The sequence below is a fragment of the Coregonus lavaretus genome (genome assembly GCF_964263955.1).
Source record: "Coregonus lavaretus genome assembly, contig: HAP1_SCAFFOLD_788, whole genome shotgun sequence".
Taxonomy (NCBI): Eukaryota; Metazoa; Chordata; class Actinopteri; order Salmoniformes; family Salmonidae; genus Coregonus; species Coregonus lavaretus.
This window is the reverse complement of record NW_028161303.1, coordinates 39,934-53,487: the sequence shown is the minus strand read 5'-3', so window position 1 is coordinate 53,487 and position 13,554 is coordinate 39,934. Positions and strand designations below refer to the sequence as shown.

The window sequence follows — 13,554 nt, the reverse complement described above, 5'->3', positions numbered from 1 at the left end:
GACTGGAGGAGGGAGGGCTTTAAGGAGATGGACTGGAGGAGTCAGGGCTTTAAGGAGATGGACTGGAGGAGGGAGGGCTTTAAGGAGATGGACTGGAGGAGGGAGGGCTTTAAGGAGATGGACTGGAGGAGGGAGGGCTTTCAAGGGATGGACTGGAGGAGGGAGGGCTTTAAGGAGATGGACTGGAGGAGGGAGGGCTTTAAGGAGATGGACTGGAGGAGACAGGGCTTTAAGGGGATGGACTGGAGGAGACAGGGCTTTAAGGAGATGGACTGGAGGAGGGAGGGCTTTAAGGAGATGGACTGGAGGAGGGAGGGCTTTAAGGAGATGGAGGAGACAGGGCTTTAAGGAGATGGACTGGAGGAGGGAGGGCTTTCAAGGGATGGACTGGAGGAGGGAGGGCTTTCAAGGGATGGACTGGAGGAGGGAGGGCTTTAAGGAGATGGACTGGAGGAGGGAGGGCTTTAAGGAGATGGACTAGAGGAGACAGGGCTTTAAGGGGATGAACTGGAGGAGACAGGGCTTTAAGGGGATGGACTGGAGGAGGGAGGGCTTTAAGGAGAAGGACTGGAGGAGGGAGGGCTTTAAGGAGATGGACTGGAGGAGGGAGGGCTTTAAGGAGATGGAGGAGACAGGGCTTTAAGGAGATGGACTGGAGGAGACAGGGCTTTAAGGGGATGGACTGGAGGAGGGAGGGCTTTAAGGAGATGGACTGGAGGAGACAGGGCTTTAAGGAGATGGACTGGAGGAGTCAGGGCTTTAAGGAGATGGACTGGAGGAGACAGGGCTTTAAGGAGATGGACTGGAGGAGGGAGGGCTTTAAGGAGATGGACTGGAGGAGGGAGGGCTTTAAGGAGATGGACTGGAGGAGGGAGGGCTTTAAGGAGATGGACTGGAGGAGGGAGGGCTTTAAGGAGATGGACTGGAGGAGGGAGGGCTTTAAGGAGATGGACTGGAGGAGGGAGGGCTTTAAGGAGATGGACTGGAGGAGGGAGGGCTTTAAGGAGATGGACTGGAGGAGTCAGGGCTTTAAGGAGATGGACTGGAGGAGGGAGGGCTTTAAGGAGATGGACTGGAGGAGGGAGGGCTTTAAGGAGATGGACTGGAGGAGTCAGGGCTTTAAGGAGATGGACTGGAGGAGGGAGGGCTTTAAGGAGATGGACTGGAGGAGGGAGGGCTTTAAGGAGATGGACTGGAGGAGGGAGGGCTTTAAGGAGATGGACTGGAGGAGGGAGGGCTTTAAGGAGATGGACTGGAGGAGGGAGGGCTTTAAGGAGATGGACTGGAGGAGACAGGGCTTTAAGGAGATGGACTAGAGGAGACAGGGATTTAAGGGGATGGACTGGAGGAGGGAGGGCTTTAAGGAGATGGACTGGAGGAGTCGGGGCTTTAAGGAGATGGACTAGAGGAGACAGGGCTTTAAGGGGATGGACTGGAGGAGACAGGGATTTAAGGGGATGGACTGGAGGAGGGAGGGCTTTAAGGAGATGGACTAGAGGAGACAGGGATTTTAGGAGATGGACTGGAGGAGGGAGGGCTTTAAGGGGATGGAGGAGACAGGGCTTTAAGGATATGGACTGGAGGATCCGGGCTTTAAGGAGATGGACTATAGGAGACAGGGCTTTAAGGAGATGGACTAGAGAAGACAGGGCTTTGAGGAGATGGACTGGAGGAGGGAGGGCTTTAAGGAGATGGACTGGAGGAGGGAGGGCTTTAAGGAGATGGAGGAGACAGGGCTTTAAGGAGATGGACTGGAGGAGGGAGGGCTTTAAGGAGATGGACTGGAGGAGGGAGGGCTTTAAGGAGATGGACTGGAGGAGGGAGGGCTTTAAGGAGATGGACTGGAGGAGGGAGGGCTTTCAAGGGATGGACTGGAGGAGGGAGGGCTTTAAGGAGATGGACTGGAGGAGACAGGGCTTTAAGGAGATGGACTGGAGGAGGGAGGGCTTTAAGGAGATGGACTGGAGGAGGGAGGGCTTTAAGGAGATGGAGGAGACAGGGCTTTAAGGAGATGGACTGGAGGAGGGAGGGCTTTCAAGGGATGGACTGGAGGAGGGAGGGCTTTCAAGGGATGGACTGGAGGAGGGAGGGCTTTAAGGAGATGGACTAGAGGAGACAGGGCTTTAAGGGGATGGACTGGAGGAGACAGGGCTTTAAGGGGATGGACTGGAGGAGGGAGGGCTTTAAGGAGAAGGACTGGAGGAGGGAGGGCTTTAAGGAGATGGACTGGAGGAGGGAGGGCTTTAAGGAGATGGAGGAGACAGGGCTTTAAGGAGATGGACTGGAGGAGACAGGGCTTTAAGGGGATGGACTGGAGGAGGGAGGGCTTTAAGGAGATGGACTGGAGGAGACAGGGCTTTAAGGAGATGGACTGGAGGAGTCAGGGCTTTAAGGAGATGGACTGGAGGAGACAGGGCTTTAAGGAGATGGACTGGAGGAGGGAGGGCTTTAAGGAGATGGACTGGAGGAGGGAGGGCTTTAAGGAGATGGACTGGAGGAGGGAGGGCTTTAAGGAGATGGACTGGAGGAGGGAGGGCTTTAAGGAGATGGACTGGAGGAGGGAGGGCTTTAAGGAGATGGACTGGAGGAGGGAGGGCTTTAAGGAGATGGACTGGAGGAGGGAGGGCTTTAAGGAGATGGACTGGAGGAGTCAGGGCTTTAAGGAGATGGACTGGAGGAGGGAGGGCTTTAAGGAGATGGACTGGAGGAGGGAGGGCTTTAAGGAGATGGACTGGAGGAGTCAGGGCTTTAAGGAGATGGACTGGAGGAGGGAGGGCTTTAAGGAGATGGACTGGAGGAGGGAGGGCTTTAAGGAGATGGACTGGAGGAGGGAGGGCTTTAAGGAGATGGACTGGAGGAGGGAGGGCTTTAAGGAGATGGACTGGAGGAGACAGGGCTTTAAGGGGATGGACTGGAGGAGACAGGGCTTTAAGGGGATGGACTGGAGGAGGGAGGGCTTTAAGGAGAAGGACTGGAGGAGGGAGGGCTTTAAGGAGATGGACTGGAGGAGGGAGGGCTTTAAGGAGATGGAGGAGACAGGGCTTTAAGGAGATGGACTGGAGGAGACAGGGCTTTAAGGGGATGGACTGGAGGAGGGAGGGCTTTAAGGAGATGGACTGGAGGAGACAGGGATTTAAGGAGATGGACTGGAGGAGTCAGGGCTTTAAGGAGATGGACTGGAGGAGACAGGGCTTTAAGGAGATGGACTGGAGGAGGGAGGGCTTTAAGGAGATGGACTGGAGGAGGGAGGGCTTTAAGGAGATGGACTGGAGGAGGGAGGGCTTTAAGGAGATGGACTGGAGGAGGGAGGGCTTTAAGGAGATGGACTGGAGGAGGGAGGGCTTTAAGGAGATGGACTGGAGGAGGGAGGGCTTTAAGGAGATGGACTGGAGGAGGGAGGGCTTTAAGGAGATGGACTGGAGGAGTCAGGGCTTTAAGGAGATGGACTGGAGGAGGGAGGGCTTTAAGAAGATGGACTGGAGGAGGGAGGGCTTTAAGGAGATGGACTGGAGGAGTCAGGGCTTTAAGGAGATGGACTGGAGGAGGGAGGGCTTTAAGGAGATGGACTGGAGGAGGGAGGGCTTTAAGGAGATGGACTGGAGGAGGGAGGGCTTTAAGGAGATGGACTGGAGGAGGGAGGGCTTTAAGGAGATGGACTGGAGGAGGGAGGGCTTTAAGGAGATGGACTGGAGGAGACAGGGCTTTAAGGAGATGGACTAGAGGAGACAGGGCTTTAAGGGGATGGACTGGAGGAGGGAGGGCTTTAAGGAGATGGACTGGAGGAGTCGGGGCTTTAAGGAGATGGACTAGAGGAGACAGGGCTTTAAGGGGATGGACTGGAGGAGACAGGGATTTAAGGGGATGGACTGGAGGAGGGAGGGCTTTAAGGAGATGGACTAGAGGAGACAGGGATTTAAGGAGATGGACTGGAGGAGGGAGGGCTTTAAGGGGATGGAGGAGACAGGGCTTTAAGGATATGGACTGGAGGATCCGGGCTTTAAGGAGATGGACTATAGGAGACAGGGCTTTAAGGAGATGGACTAGAGAAGACAGGGCTTTGAGGAGATGGACTGGAGGAGGGAGGGCTTTAAGGAGATGGACTGGAGGAGACAGGGCTTTAAGGAGATGGACTGGAGGAGGGAGGGCTTTAAGGAGATGGACTGGAGGAGGGAGGGCTTTAAGGAGATGGACTGGAGGAGGGAGGGCTTTAAGGAGATGGACTGGAGGAGGGAGGGCTTTCAAGGGATGGACTGGAGGAGGGAGGGCTTTAAGGAGATGGACTGGAGGAGACAGGGCTTTAAGGAGATGGACTGGAGGAGGGAGGGCTTTAAGGAGATGGACTGGAGGAGGGAGGGCTTTAAGGAGATGGAGGAGACAGGGCTTTAAGGAGATGGACTGGAGGAGGGAGGGCTTTCAAGGGATGGACTGGAGGAGGGAGGGCTTTCAAGGGATGGACTGGAGGAGGGAGGGCTTTAAGGAGATGGACTAGAGGAGACAGGGCTTTAAGGGGATGGACTGGAGGAGACAGGGCTTTAAGGGGATGGACTGGAGGAGGGAGGGCTTTAAGGAGAAGGACTGGAGGAGGGAGGGCTTTAAGGAGATGGAGGAGGGAGGGCTTTAAGGAGATGGACTGGAGGAGACAGGGCTTTAAGGGGATGGACTGGAGGAGGGAGGGCTTTAAGGAGATGGACTGGAGGAGACAGGGCTTTAAGGAGATGGACTGGAGGAGTCAGGGCTTTAAGGAGATGGACTGGAGGAGGGAGGGCTTTAAGGAGATGGACTGGAGGAGGGAGGGCTTTAAGGAGATGGACTGGAGGAGGGAGGGCTTTAAGGAGATGGACTGGAGGAGGGAGGGCTTTAAGGAGATGGACTGGAGGAGGGAGGGCTTTAAGGAGATGGACTGGAGGAGGGAGGGCTTTAAGGAGATGGACTGGAGGAGGGAGGGCTTTAAGGAGATGGACTGGAGGAGGGAGGGCTTTAAGGAGATGGACTGGAGGAGTCAGGGCTTTAAGGAGATGGACTGGAGGAGGGAGGGCTTTAAGGAGATGGACTGGAGGAGGGAGGGCTTTAAGGAGATGGACTGGAGGAGTCAGGGCTTTAAGGAGATGGACTGGAGGAGGGAGGGCTTTAAGGAGATGGACTGGAGGAGGGAGGGCTTTAAGGAGATGGACTGGAGGAGGGAGGGCTTTAAGGAGATGGACTAGAGGAGACAGGACTTTAAGGAGATGGACTGGAGGAGGGAGGGCTTTAAGGAGATGGACTGGAGGAGACAGGGCTTTAAGGAGATGGACTAGAGGAGACAGGGATTTAAGGGGATGGACTGGAGGAGGGAGGGCTTTAAGGAGATGGACTGGAGGAGTCGGGGCTTTAAGGAGATGGACTAGAGGAGACAGGGCTTTAAGGGGATGGACTGGAGGAAAAAGGGATTTAAGGGGATGGACTGGAGGAGGGAGGGCTTTAAGGAGATGGACTAGAGGAGACAGGGTTTTAAGGAGATGGACTGGAGGAGGGAGGGCTTTAAGGGGATGGAGGAGACAGGGCTTTAAGGATATGGACTGGAGGATCCGGGCTTTAAGGAGATGGACTATAGGAGACAGGGCTTTAAGGAGATGGACTAGAGAAGACAGGGCTTTGAGGAGATGGACTGGAGGAGGGAGGGCTTTAAGGAGATGGACTGGAGGAGACAGGGATTTAAGGAGATGGACTGGAGGAGACAGGGCTTTAAGGAGATGGACTGGAGGAGGGAGGGCTTTAAGGAGATGGACTGGAGGAGACAGGGCTTTAAGGAGGTGGACTGGAGGAGGCAGGGATTTAAGGAGATGGACTGGAGGAGACAGGGCTTTAAGGAGATGAACTGGAGGAGGGAGGGCTTTAAGGAGATGGACTGGAGGAGGGAGGGCTTTAAGGAGATAGACTGGAGGAGACAGGGGTTTAAGGGGATGGACTGGAGGAGACAGGGCTTTAAGGAGATGGACTGGAGGAGACAGGACTTTAAGGAGATGGACTGGAGGAGACAGGGCTTTAAGGAGATGGACTGGAGGAGACAGGGATTTAAGGAGATGGACTGGAAGAGGGAGGGCTTTAAGGAGTTGGACTGGAGGAGGGAGGGCTTTAAGGAGATGGACTGGAGGAGACAGGGATTTAAGGAGATGGACTAGAGGAGACAGGGATTTAAGGAGATGGACTGGAGGAGGGAGGGCTTTAAGGAGATGGACTGGAAGAGGCAGGGCTTTAAGGAGATGGACTAGAGGAGACAGGACTTTAAGGAGATGGACTAGAGGAGACAGGGATTTTTAAGGAGATGGACTGGAGGAGACAGGGCTTTAAGGGGATGGACTGGAGGAGACAGGGATTTAAGGAGATGGACTGGAGGAGACAGGGCTTTAAGGGGATTGACTGGAGGAGGGAGGGCTTTAAGGAGATGGACTGGAGGAGGGGGGGCTTTAAGGAGATGGACTGGAGGAGACAGGGCTTTAAGGGGATGGACTGGAGGAGGGGGGGCTTTAAGGAGATGAACTGGAGGAGGGAGGGCTTTAAGGAGATGGACTGGAGGAGACAGGGCTTTAAGGGGATGGACTGGAGGAGACAGGGCTTTAAGGAGATGAACTGGAGGAGGGAGGGCTTTAAGGAGAAGGACTGGAGGAGACAGGGCTTTAAGGGGATGGACTGGAAGAGACAGGGCTTTAAGGAGATGGACTGGAGGAGACAGGGCTTTAAGGAGATGGACTAGAGGAGACAGGGATTTAAGGAGATGGACTGGAGGAGGGAGGGCTTTAAGGAGATGGACTGGAGGAGGGAGGGCTTTAAGGAGATGGACTGGAGGAGACAGGGCTTTAAGGAGCTGGACTGGAGGAGGGAGGGCTTTAAGGAGATGGACTGGAGGAGGGAGGGCTTTAAGGAGATGGACTGGAGGAGGGAGGGCTTTAAGGAGATGGACTGGAGGAGACAGGGCTTTAAGGGGATGGACTGGAAGAGACAGGGCTTTAAGGAGATGGACTGGAGGAGACAGGGCTTTAAGGAGATGGACTGGAGGAGACAGGGCTTTAAGGAGATGGACTGGAGGAGGGAGGGCTTTAAGGGGATGGACTGGAGGAGGGAGGGCTTTAAGGAGATGGACTGGAGGAGATGGGGCTTTAAGGAGATGGACTGGAGGAGGGAGGGCTTTAAGGAGATGGACTAGAGGAGGAAGGGCTTTAAGGAGATGGACTGGAGGAGACAGGGCTTTAAGGAGATGGACTGGAGGAGGCAGGGCTTTAAGGGGATGGACTGGAGGAGGGAGGGCTTTAAGGAGATGGACTGGAGGAGACAGGGCTTTAAGGAGATGGACTAGAGGAGACAGGGATTTAAGGGGATGGACTGGAGGAGGGAGGGCTTTAAGGAGATGGACTGGAGGAGTCGGGGCTTTAAGGAGATGGACTAGAGGAGACAGGGCTTTAAGGGGATGGACTGGAGGAAAAAGGGATTTAAGGGGATGGACTGGAGGAGGGAGGGCTTTAAGGAGATGGACTAGAGGAGACAGGGTTTTAAGGAGATGGACTGGAGGAGGGAGGGCTTTAAGGGGATGGAGGAGACAGGGCTTTAAGGATATGGACTGGAGGATCCGGGCTTTAAGGAGATGGACTATAGGAGACAGGGCTTTAAGGAGATGGACTAGAGAAGACAGGGCTTTGAGGAGATGGACTGGAGGAGGGAGGGCTTTAAGGAGATGGACTGGAGGAGACAGGGATTTAAGGAGATGGACTGGAGGAGACAGGGCTTTAAGGAGATGGACTGGAGGAGGGAGGGCTTTAAGGAGATGGACTGGAGGAGACAGGGCTTTAAGGAGGTGGACTGGAGGAGGCAGGGATTTAAGGAGATGGACTGGAGGAGACAGGGCTTTAAGGAGATGAACTGGAGGAGGGAGGGCTTTAAGGAGATGGACTGGAGGAGGGAGGGCTTTAAGGAGATAGACTGGAGGAGACAGGGGTTTAAGGGGATGGACTGGAGGAGACAGGGCTTTAAGGAGATGGACTGGAGGAGACAGGACTTTAAGGAGATGGACTGGAGGAGACAGGGCTTTAAGGAGATGGACTGGAGGAGACAGGGATTTAAGGAGATGGACTGGAAGAGGGAGGGCTTTAAGGAGTTGGACTGGAGGAGGGAGGGCTTTAAGGAGATGGACTGGAGGAGACAGGGATTTAAGGAGATGGACTAGAGGAGACAGGGATTTAAGGAGATGGACTGGAGGAGGGAGGGCTTTAAGGAGATGGACTGGAAGAGGCAGGGCTTTAAGGAGATGGACTAGAGGAGACAGGACTTTAAGGAGATGGACTAGAGGAGACAGGGATTTTTAAGGAGATGGACTGGAGGAGACAGGGCTTTAAGGGGATGGACTGGAGGAGACAGGGATTTAAGGAGATGGACTGGAGGAGACAGGGCTTTAAGGGGATTGACTGGAGGAGGGAGGGCTTTAAGGAGATGGACTGGAGGAGGGGGGGCTTTAAGGAGATGGACTGGAGGAGACAGGGCTTTAAGGGGATGGACTGGAGGAGGGGGGGCTTTAAGGAGATGAACTGGAGGAGGGAGGGCTTTAAGGAGATGGACTGGAGGAGACAGGGCTTTAAGGGGATGGACTGGAGGAGACAGGGCTTTAAGGAGATGAACTGGAGGAGGGAGGGCTTTAAGGAGATGGACTGGAGGAGACAGGGCTTTAAGGGGATGGACTGGAAGAGACAGGGCTTTAAGGAGATGGACTGGAGGAGACAGGGCTTTAAGGAGATGGACTAGAGGAGACAGGGATTTAAGGAGATGGACTGGAGGAGGGAGGGCTTTAAGGAGATGGACTGGAGGAGGGAGGGCTTTAAGGAGATGGACTGGAGGAGACAGGGCTTTAAGGAGCTGGACTGGAGGAGGGAGGGCTTTAAGGAGATGGACTGGAGGAGGGAGGGCTTTAAGGAGATGGACTGGAGGAGGGAGGGCTTTAAGGAGATGGACTGGAGGAGACAGGGCTTTAAGGGGATGGACTGGAAGAGACAGGGCTTTAAGGAGATGGACTGGAGGAGACAGGGCTTTAAGGAGATGGACTGGAGGAGACAGGGCTTTAAGGAGATGGACTGGAGGAGGGAGGGCTTTAAGGGGATGGACTGGAGGAGGGAGGGCTTTAAGGAGATGGACTGGAGGAGATGGGGCTTTAAGGAGATGGACTGGAGGAGGGAGGGCTTTAAGGAGATGGACTAGAGGAGGAAGGGCTTTAAGGAGATGGACTGGAGGAGACAGGGCTTTAAGGAGATGGACTGGAGGAGGCAGGGCTTTAAGGGGATGGACTGGAGGAGACAGGGCTTTAAGGAGATGGACTGGAGGAGACAGGGCTTTAGGGAGATGGACTGGAGGAGACAGGGCTTTAAGGAGATGGACTGGAGGAGGGAGGGCTTTAAGGAGATGGACTGGAGGAGATGGGGCTTTAAGGAGATGGACTAGAGGAGGCACCTACAGCAGTGGTCCTCCAGATCTAATCTACAGCAGTGGTCCTCCAGATCACACCTACAGCAGTGGTCCTCCAGATCTAACCTACAGCAGTGGTCCTCCAGATCTAACCTACAGCAGTGGTCCTCCAGATCTCATCTACAGCAGTGGTCCTCCAGATCTCATCTACAGCAGTGGTCCTCCAGATCTCACCTACAGCAGTGGTCCTCCAGATCTAATCTACAGCAGTGGTCCTCCAGATCTCATCTACAGCAGTGGTCCTCCAGATCTCACCTACAGCAGTGGTCCTCCAGATCTAACCTACAGCAGTGGTCCTCCAGATCTATCCTACAGCAGTGGTCCTCCAGATCTCATCTACAGCAGTGGTCCTCCAGATCTCACCTACAGCAGTGGTCCTCCAGATCTATCCTACAGCAGTGGTCCTCCAGATCTAATCTACAGCAGTGGTCCTCCAGATCTATCCTACAGCAGTGGTCCTCCAGATATATCCTACAGCAGTGGTCCTCCAGATCTATCCTACAGCAGTGGTCCTCCAGATCTATCCTACAGCAGTGGTCCTCCAGATCTCATCTACAGTACAGCAGAGACAGACACACTATGATGCAACATGTAAATGACAGAACCTCTCTTTCTCTCCTCTCTCTCTGGTTCTCTATCCACAGTTAATACTGACACAGAAACAGTGGTGGTGAATGTCACATACACAACCAAGGAGGAGGCTAAAGTGTAAGTAGAGTAATTACTGTGTTTAAATGATGTCACTATCAGTATGGCAGAAACATTAGACTAATTAGAGGTGCTATTACTGTGTTTAAATGATGTCACTATCAGTATGGGTTAGGGTTAGGGTTAGGTGTATGGCAGAAGGTTAGGGTTAGGGTTAGGGTTAGGAGCATTAGACTAATTATCCCCTCATAGAGTTAGGGTTAGGGTTAGGTGTATGGCAGAGGGTTAGGGTTAGGGTTAGGGTTAGGGTTAGGTGTATGGCAGAGGGTTAGGGTTAGGGTTAGGGTTAGGTGTATGGCAGAAGGTTAGGGTTAGGGTTAGGGTTAGGTGTATGGCAGAAGGTTAGGGTTAGGGTTAGGTGTATGGCAGAAGGTTAGGGTTAGAAGCATTAGACTAATTATCCCCTCATAGAAAAAATACTCTAAGACTAGTCAGATATGCTAAGAAGAGGGTTAGGGTTAGGGTTGGGGGTTAGGGGTTAGGGGTTAGGGTTGGGGGTTAGGGTTAGGGTTAGGGTTGGGGGTTGGGGGTTAGGGTTGGGGGTTGGGGGTTGGGGGTTAGGGGTTAGGGGTTAGGGTTGGGGGTTAGGGTTAGGGTTAGGGTTGGGGGTTGGGGGTTAGGGTTAGGGTTGGGGGTTAGGGGTTAGGGGTTAGGGTTAGGGGTTAGGGTTGGGGGTTAGGGTTAGGGTTAGGGTTGGGGGTTGGGGGTTAGGGTTGGGGGTTAGGGGTTAGGGTTAGGGTTAGGGTTAGGGTTAGGGTTAGGGTTGGGGGTTGGGGGTTAGGGGTTAGGGTTAGGGTTAGGGTTAGGGTTAGGGTTAGGGTTGGGGGTTGGGGTTAGGGTTAGGGTTAGGGTTAGGGTTAGGGTTGGGGTTAGGGTTGGGGGTTAGGGGTTAGGGTTAGGGTTAGGGTTAGGTGTATGGCAGAAGGTTAGGGTTAGAAGCATTAGACTAATTATCCCCTCATAGAAAAGGGTTAGGGGTTAGGGTTAGGGTTAGGGTTAGGGTTAGAAGCATTAGACTAATTATCCCCTCATAGAAAAAATACTCTAAGACTAGTCAGATATGCTAAGAAGAGGGTTAGGGTTAGGGTTGGGGGTTAGGGGTTAGGGGTTAGGGTTGGGGGTTAGGGTTAGGGTTAGGGTTGGGGGTTGGGGGTTAGGGTTAGGGGTTAGGGTTAGGGTTAGGGTTAGGGTTAGGGGTTGGGGGTTAGGGGTTAGGGGTTAGGGTTGGGGGTTAGGGTTAGGGTTAGGGTTGGGGGTTAGGGTTAGGGTTGGGGGTTAGGGGTTAGGGGTTAGGGTTAGGGTTAGGGTTAGGGTTAGGGTTGGGGGTTGGGGGTTAGGGGTTAGGGTTAGGGTTAGGGTTGGGGGTTGGGGGTTAGGGTTAGGGTTAGGGTTAGGGTTAGGGTTGGGGGTTGGGGGTTAGGGTTAGGGTTAGAAAGGTATCAGAGAGGTAAAGCTTTTTTCCCTCCTCAGAGCTATAGAGAATTCAACGTTCATCAGTTTGAGGACTACTCCTTCAGGGTGTCGCCTAACCCTTACCCTCTCCCTCTCGTTAACTCTAACTCCTCTCCCCTCAGAGCCGTAGAGAAGTTGACTCTTCTGTTCTCTCACAGAGCCGTAGAGAAGTTGACTCTTCTGTTCTCTCACAGAGCCGTAGAGAAGTTGACTCTTCTGTTCTCTCACAGAGCCGTAGAGAAGTTGACTCTTCTGTTCTCTCACAGAGCCGTAGAGAAGTTGACTCTTCTGTTCTCTCACAGAGCCGTAGAGAAGTTGACTCTTCTGTTCTCTCACAGAGCCGTAGAGAAGTTGACTCTTCTGTTCTCTCACAGAGCCGTAGAGAAGTTGACTCTTCTGTTCTCTCACAGAGCCGTAGAGAAGTTGACTCTTCTGTTCTCTCCCCTCACAGAGCCATAGAGAGGTTGACTCTTATGTTCTCTCCCCTCTCAGAGCCATAGAGAAGTTGACTCTTATGTTCTCTCCCCTCTCAGAGCCATAGAGAAGTTGACTCTTATGTTCTCTCCCCTCTCAGAGCCATAGAGAAGTTGACTCTTATGTTCTCTCCCCTCTCAGAGCCATAGAGAGGTTGACTCTTCTGTTCTCTCCCCTCTCAGAGCCATAGAGAAGTTGACAGGTCACCAGTTTGAGGGCTACTCCATCAGGGTGTCGTACATCCTGGATATGGATGCAGCTCCGCCCCTACAGGCCCCACGGATGCGTCGGGGGGGTCGGTCGTCCAGGGACCAGGACGGGCCCCAGCCAGGGCCCTCGGGGGGCTTCGGAGGGCCCCGACACAAACAGCATGACTTCCCCCTCCGCATGCTGGTCCCCACACAGTTCGTAGGAGCCATCATCGGCAAGGAGGGTCTCACCATCAACAACGTCACCAAACAGACACAGTCCAAGTATGTGGGCATCGTTGTAGCAGAATTATTCTATCTGCTTTATTGACACATTTGTTTTCCTTCTTTGTTGGTCAAAATCGAGTATGAAGTATGGGGTTAATTACATTTCAGTTAAGTCAATTCAGGAATTAAATTACTGAATTAACATGGCACTGACCCCAAACTTAAATATGATTACGTATGCAGTCTCAACCTTTCAGTGACCTTCTGTCTGTCTCTGTCTCTCTCCATCAGGGTGGACATCCATCGGAAGGAGAATGCGGGAGCAGCAGAGAAGCCCATCACCATCCACTCCACCCCTGAGGGCTGCTCCTCTGCCTGCCGTATGATCCTGGAAATCATGCAGAAAGAAGCCAGCGAGACCAAGGAGTGAGTCTACTATAGCCCCCCTGCTACACCATTACTACACCCCTACTACACCCTCACTACTACACCCTTACTACACCCCAACACCCTCACTACTACACCCCAACACCCTCACTACTACACCCCTACTACACCCCAACACCCTCACTACTACACCCATACTACACCCTCACTACTACACCCAAACAACACCCCAACACCCTCATTACTACACCCCTACTACACCCCTACACCCTCACTACTACACCCCTACTACATCCCAACACCCTCACTACTACACCCCTACTACACCCCAACACCCTCACTACTACACCCCTACTACATCCCAACACCCTCACTACTACACCCATACTACACCCCAACACCCTCACTACTACACCCAGACTACACCCCAACACCCTCACTACTACACCCCAACACCCTCACTACTACACCCAGACTACACCCCAACACCCTCACTACTACACCCCAACACCCTCACTACTACACCCAGACTACACCCCAACACCCTCACTACTACACCCCAACACCCTCACTACTACACCCTTACTACACCCAACACCCTCACTACTACACCCCAACACCCTCACTACTACACCCT

The 13,554-nt window shown here is 53.5% G+C and overlaps 1 protein-coding gene across 1 annotated transcript in view; it reads left to right on the top strand.

Annotated features, from left to right (window-relative positions):
- Positions 1-13,554, top strand: part of LOC311120836 (insulin-like growth factor 2 mRNA-binding protein 2) — a gene marked incomplete at its 3' end in the record, with an annotated part of 90,362 nt that overhangs the window by 39,024 nt on the left and 37,784 nt on the right. The window contains exons 5-7 of the mRNA XM_084195400.1: positions 10,125-10,188; positions 12,297-12,587; positions 12,822-12,956. Coding sequence (XP_084051526.1) covers positions 10,125-10,188; positions 12,297-12,587; positions 12,822-12,956 — 490 coding nt within the window. The remainder of the gene's footprint in view (positions 1-10,124; positions 10,189-12,296; positions 12,588-12,821; positions 12,957-13,554) is intronic.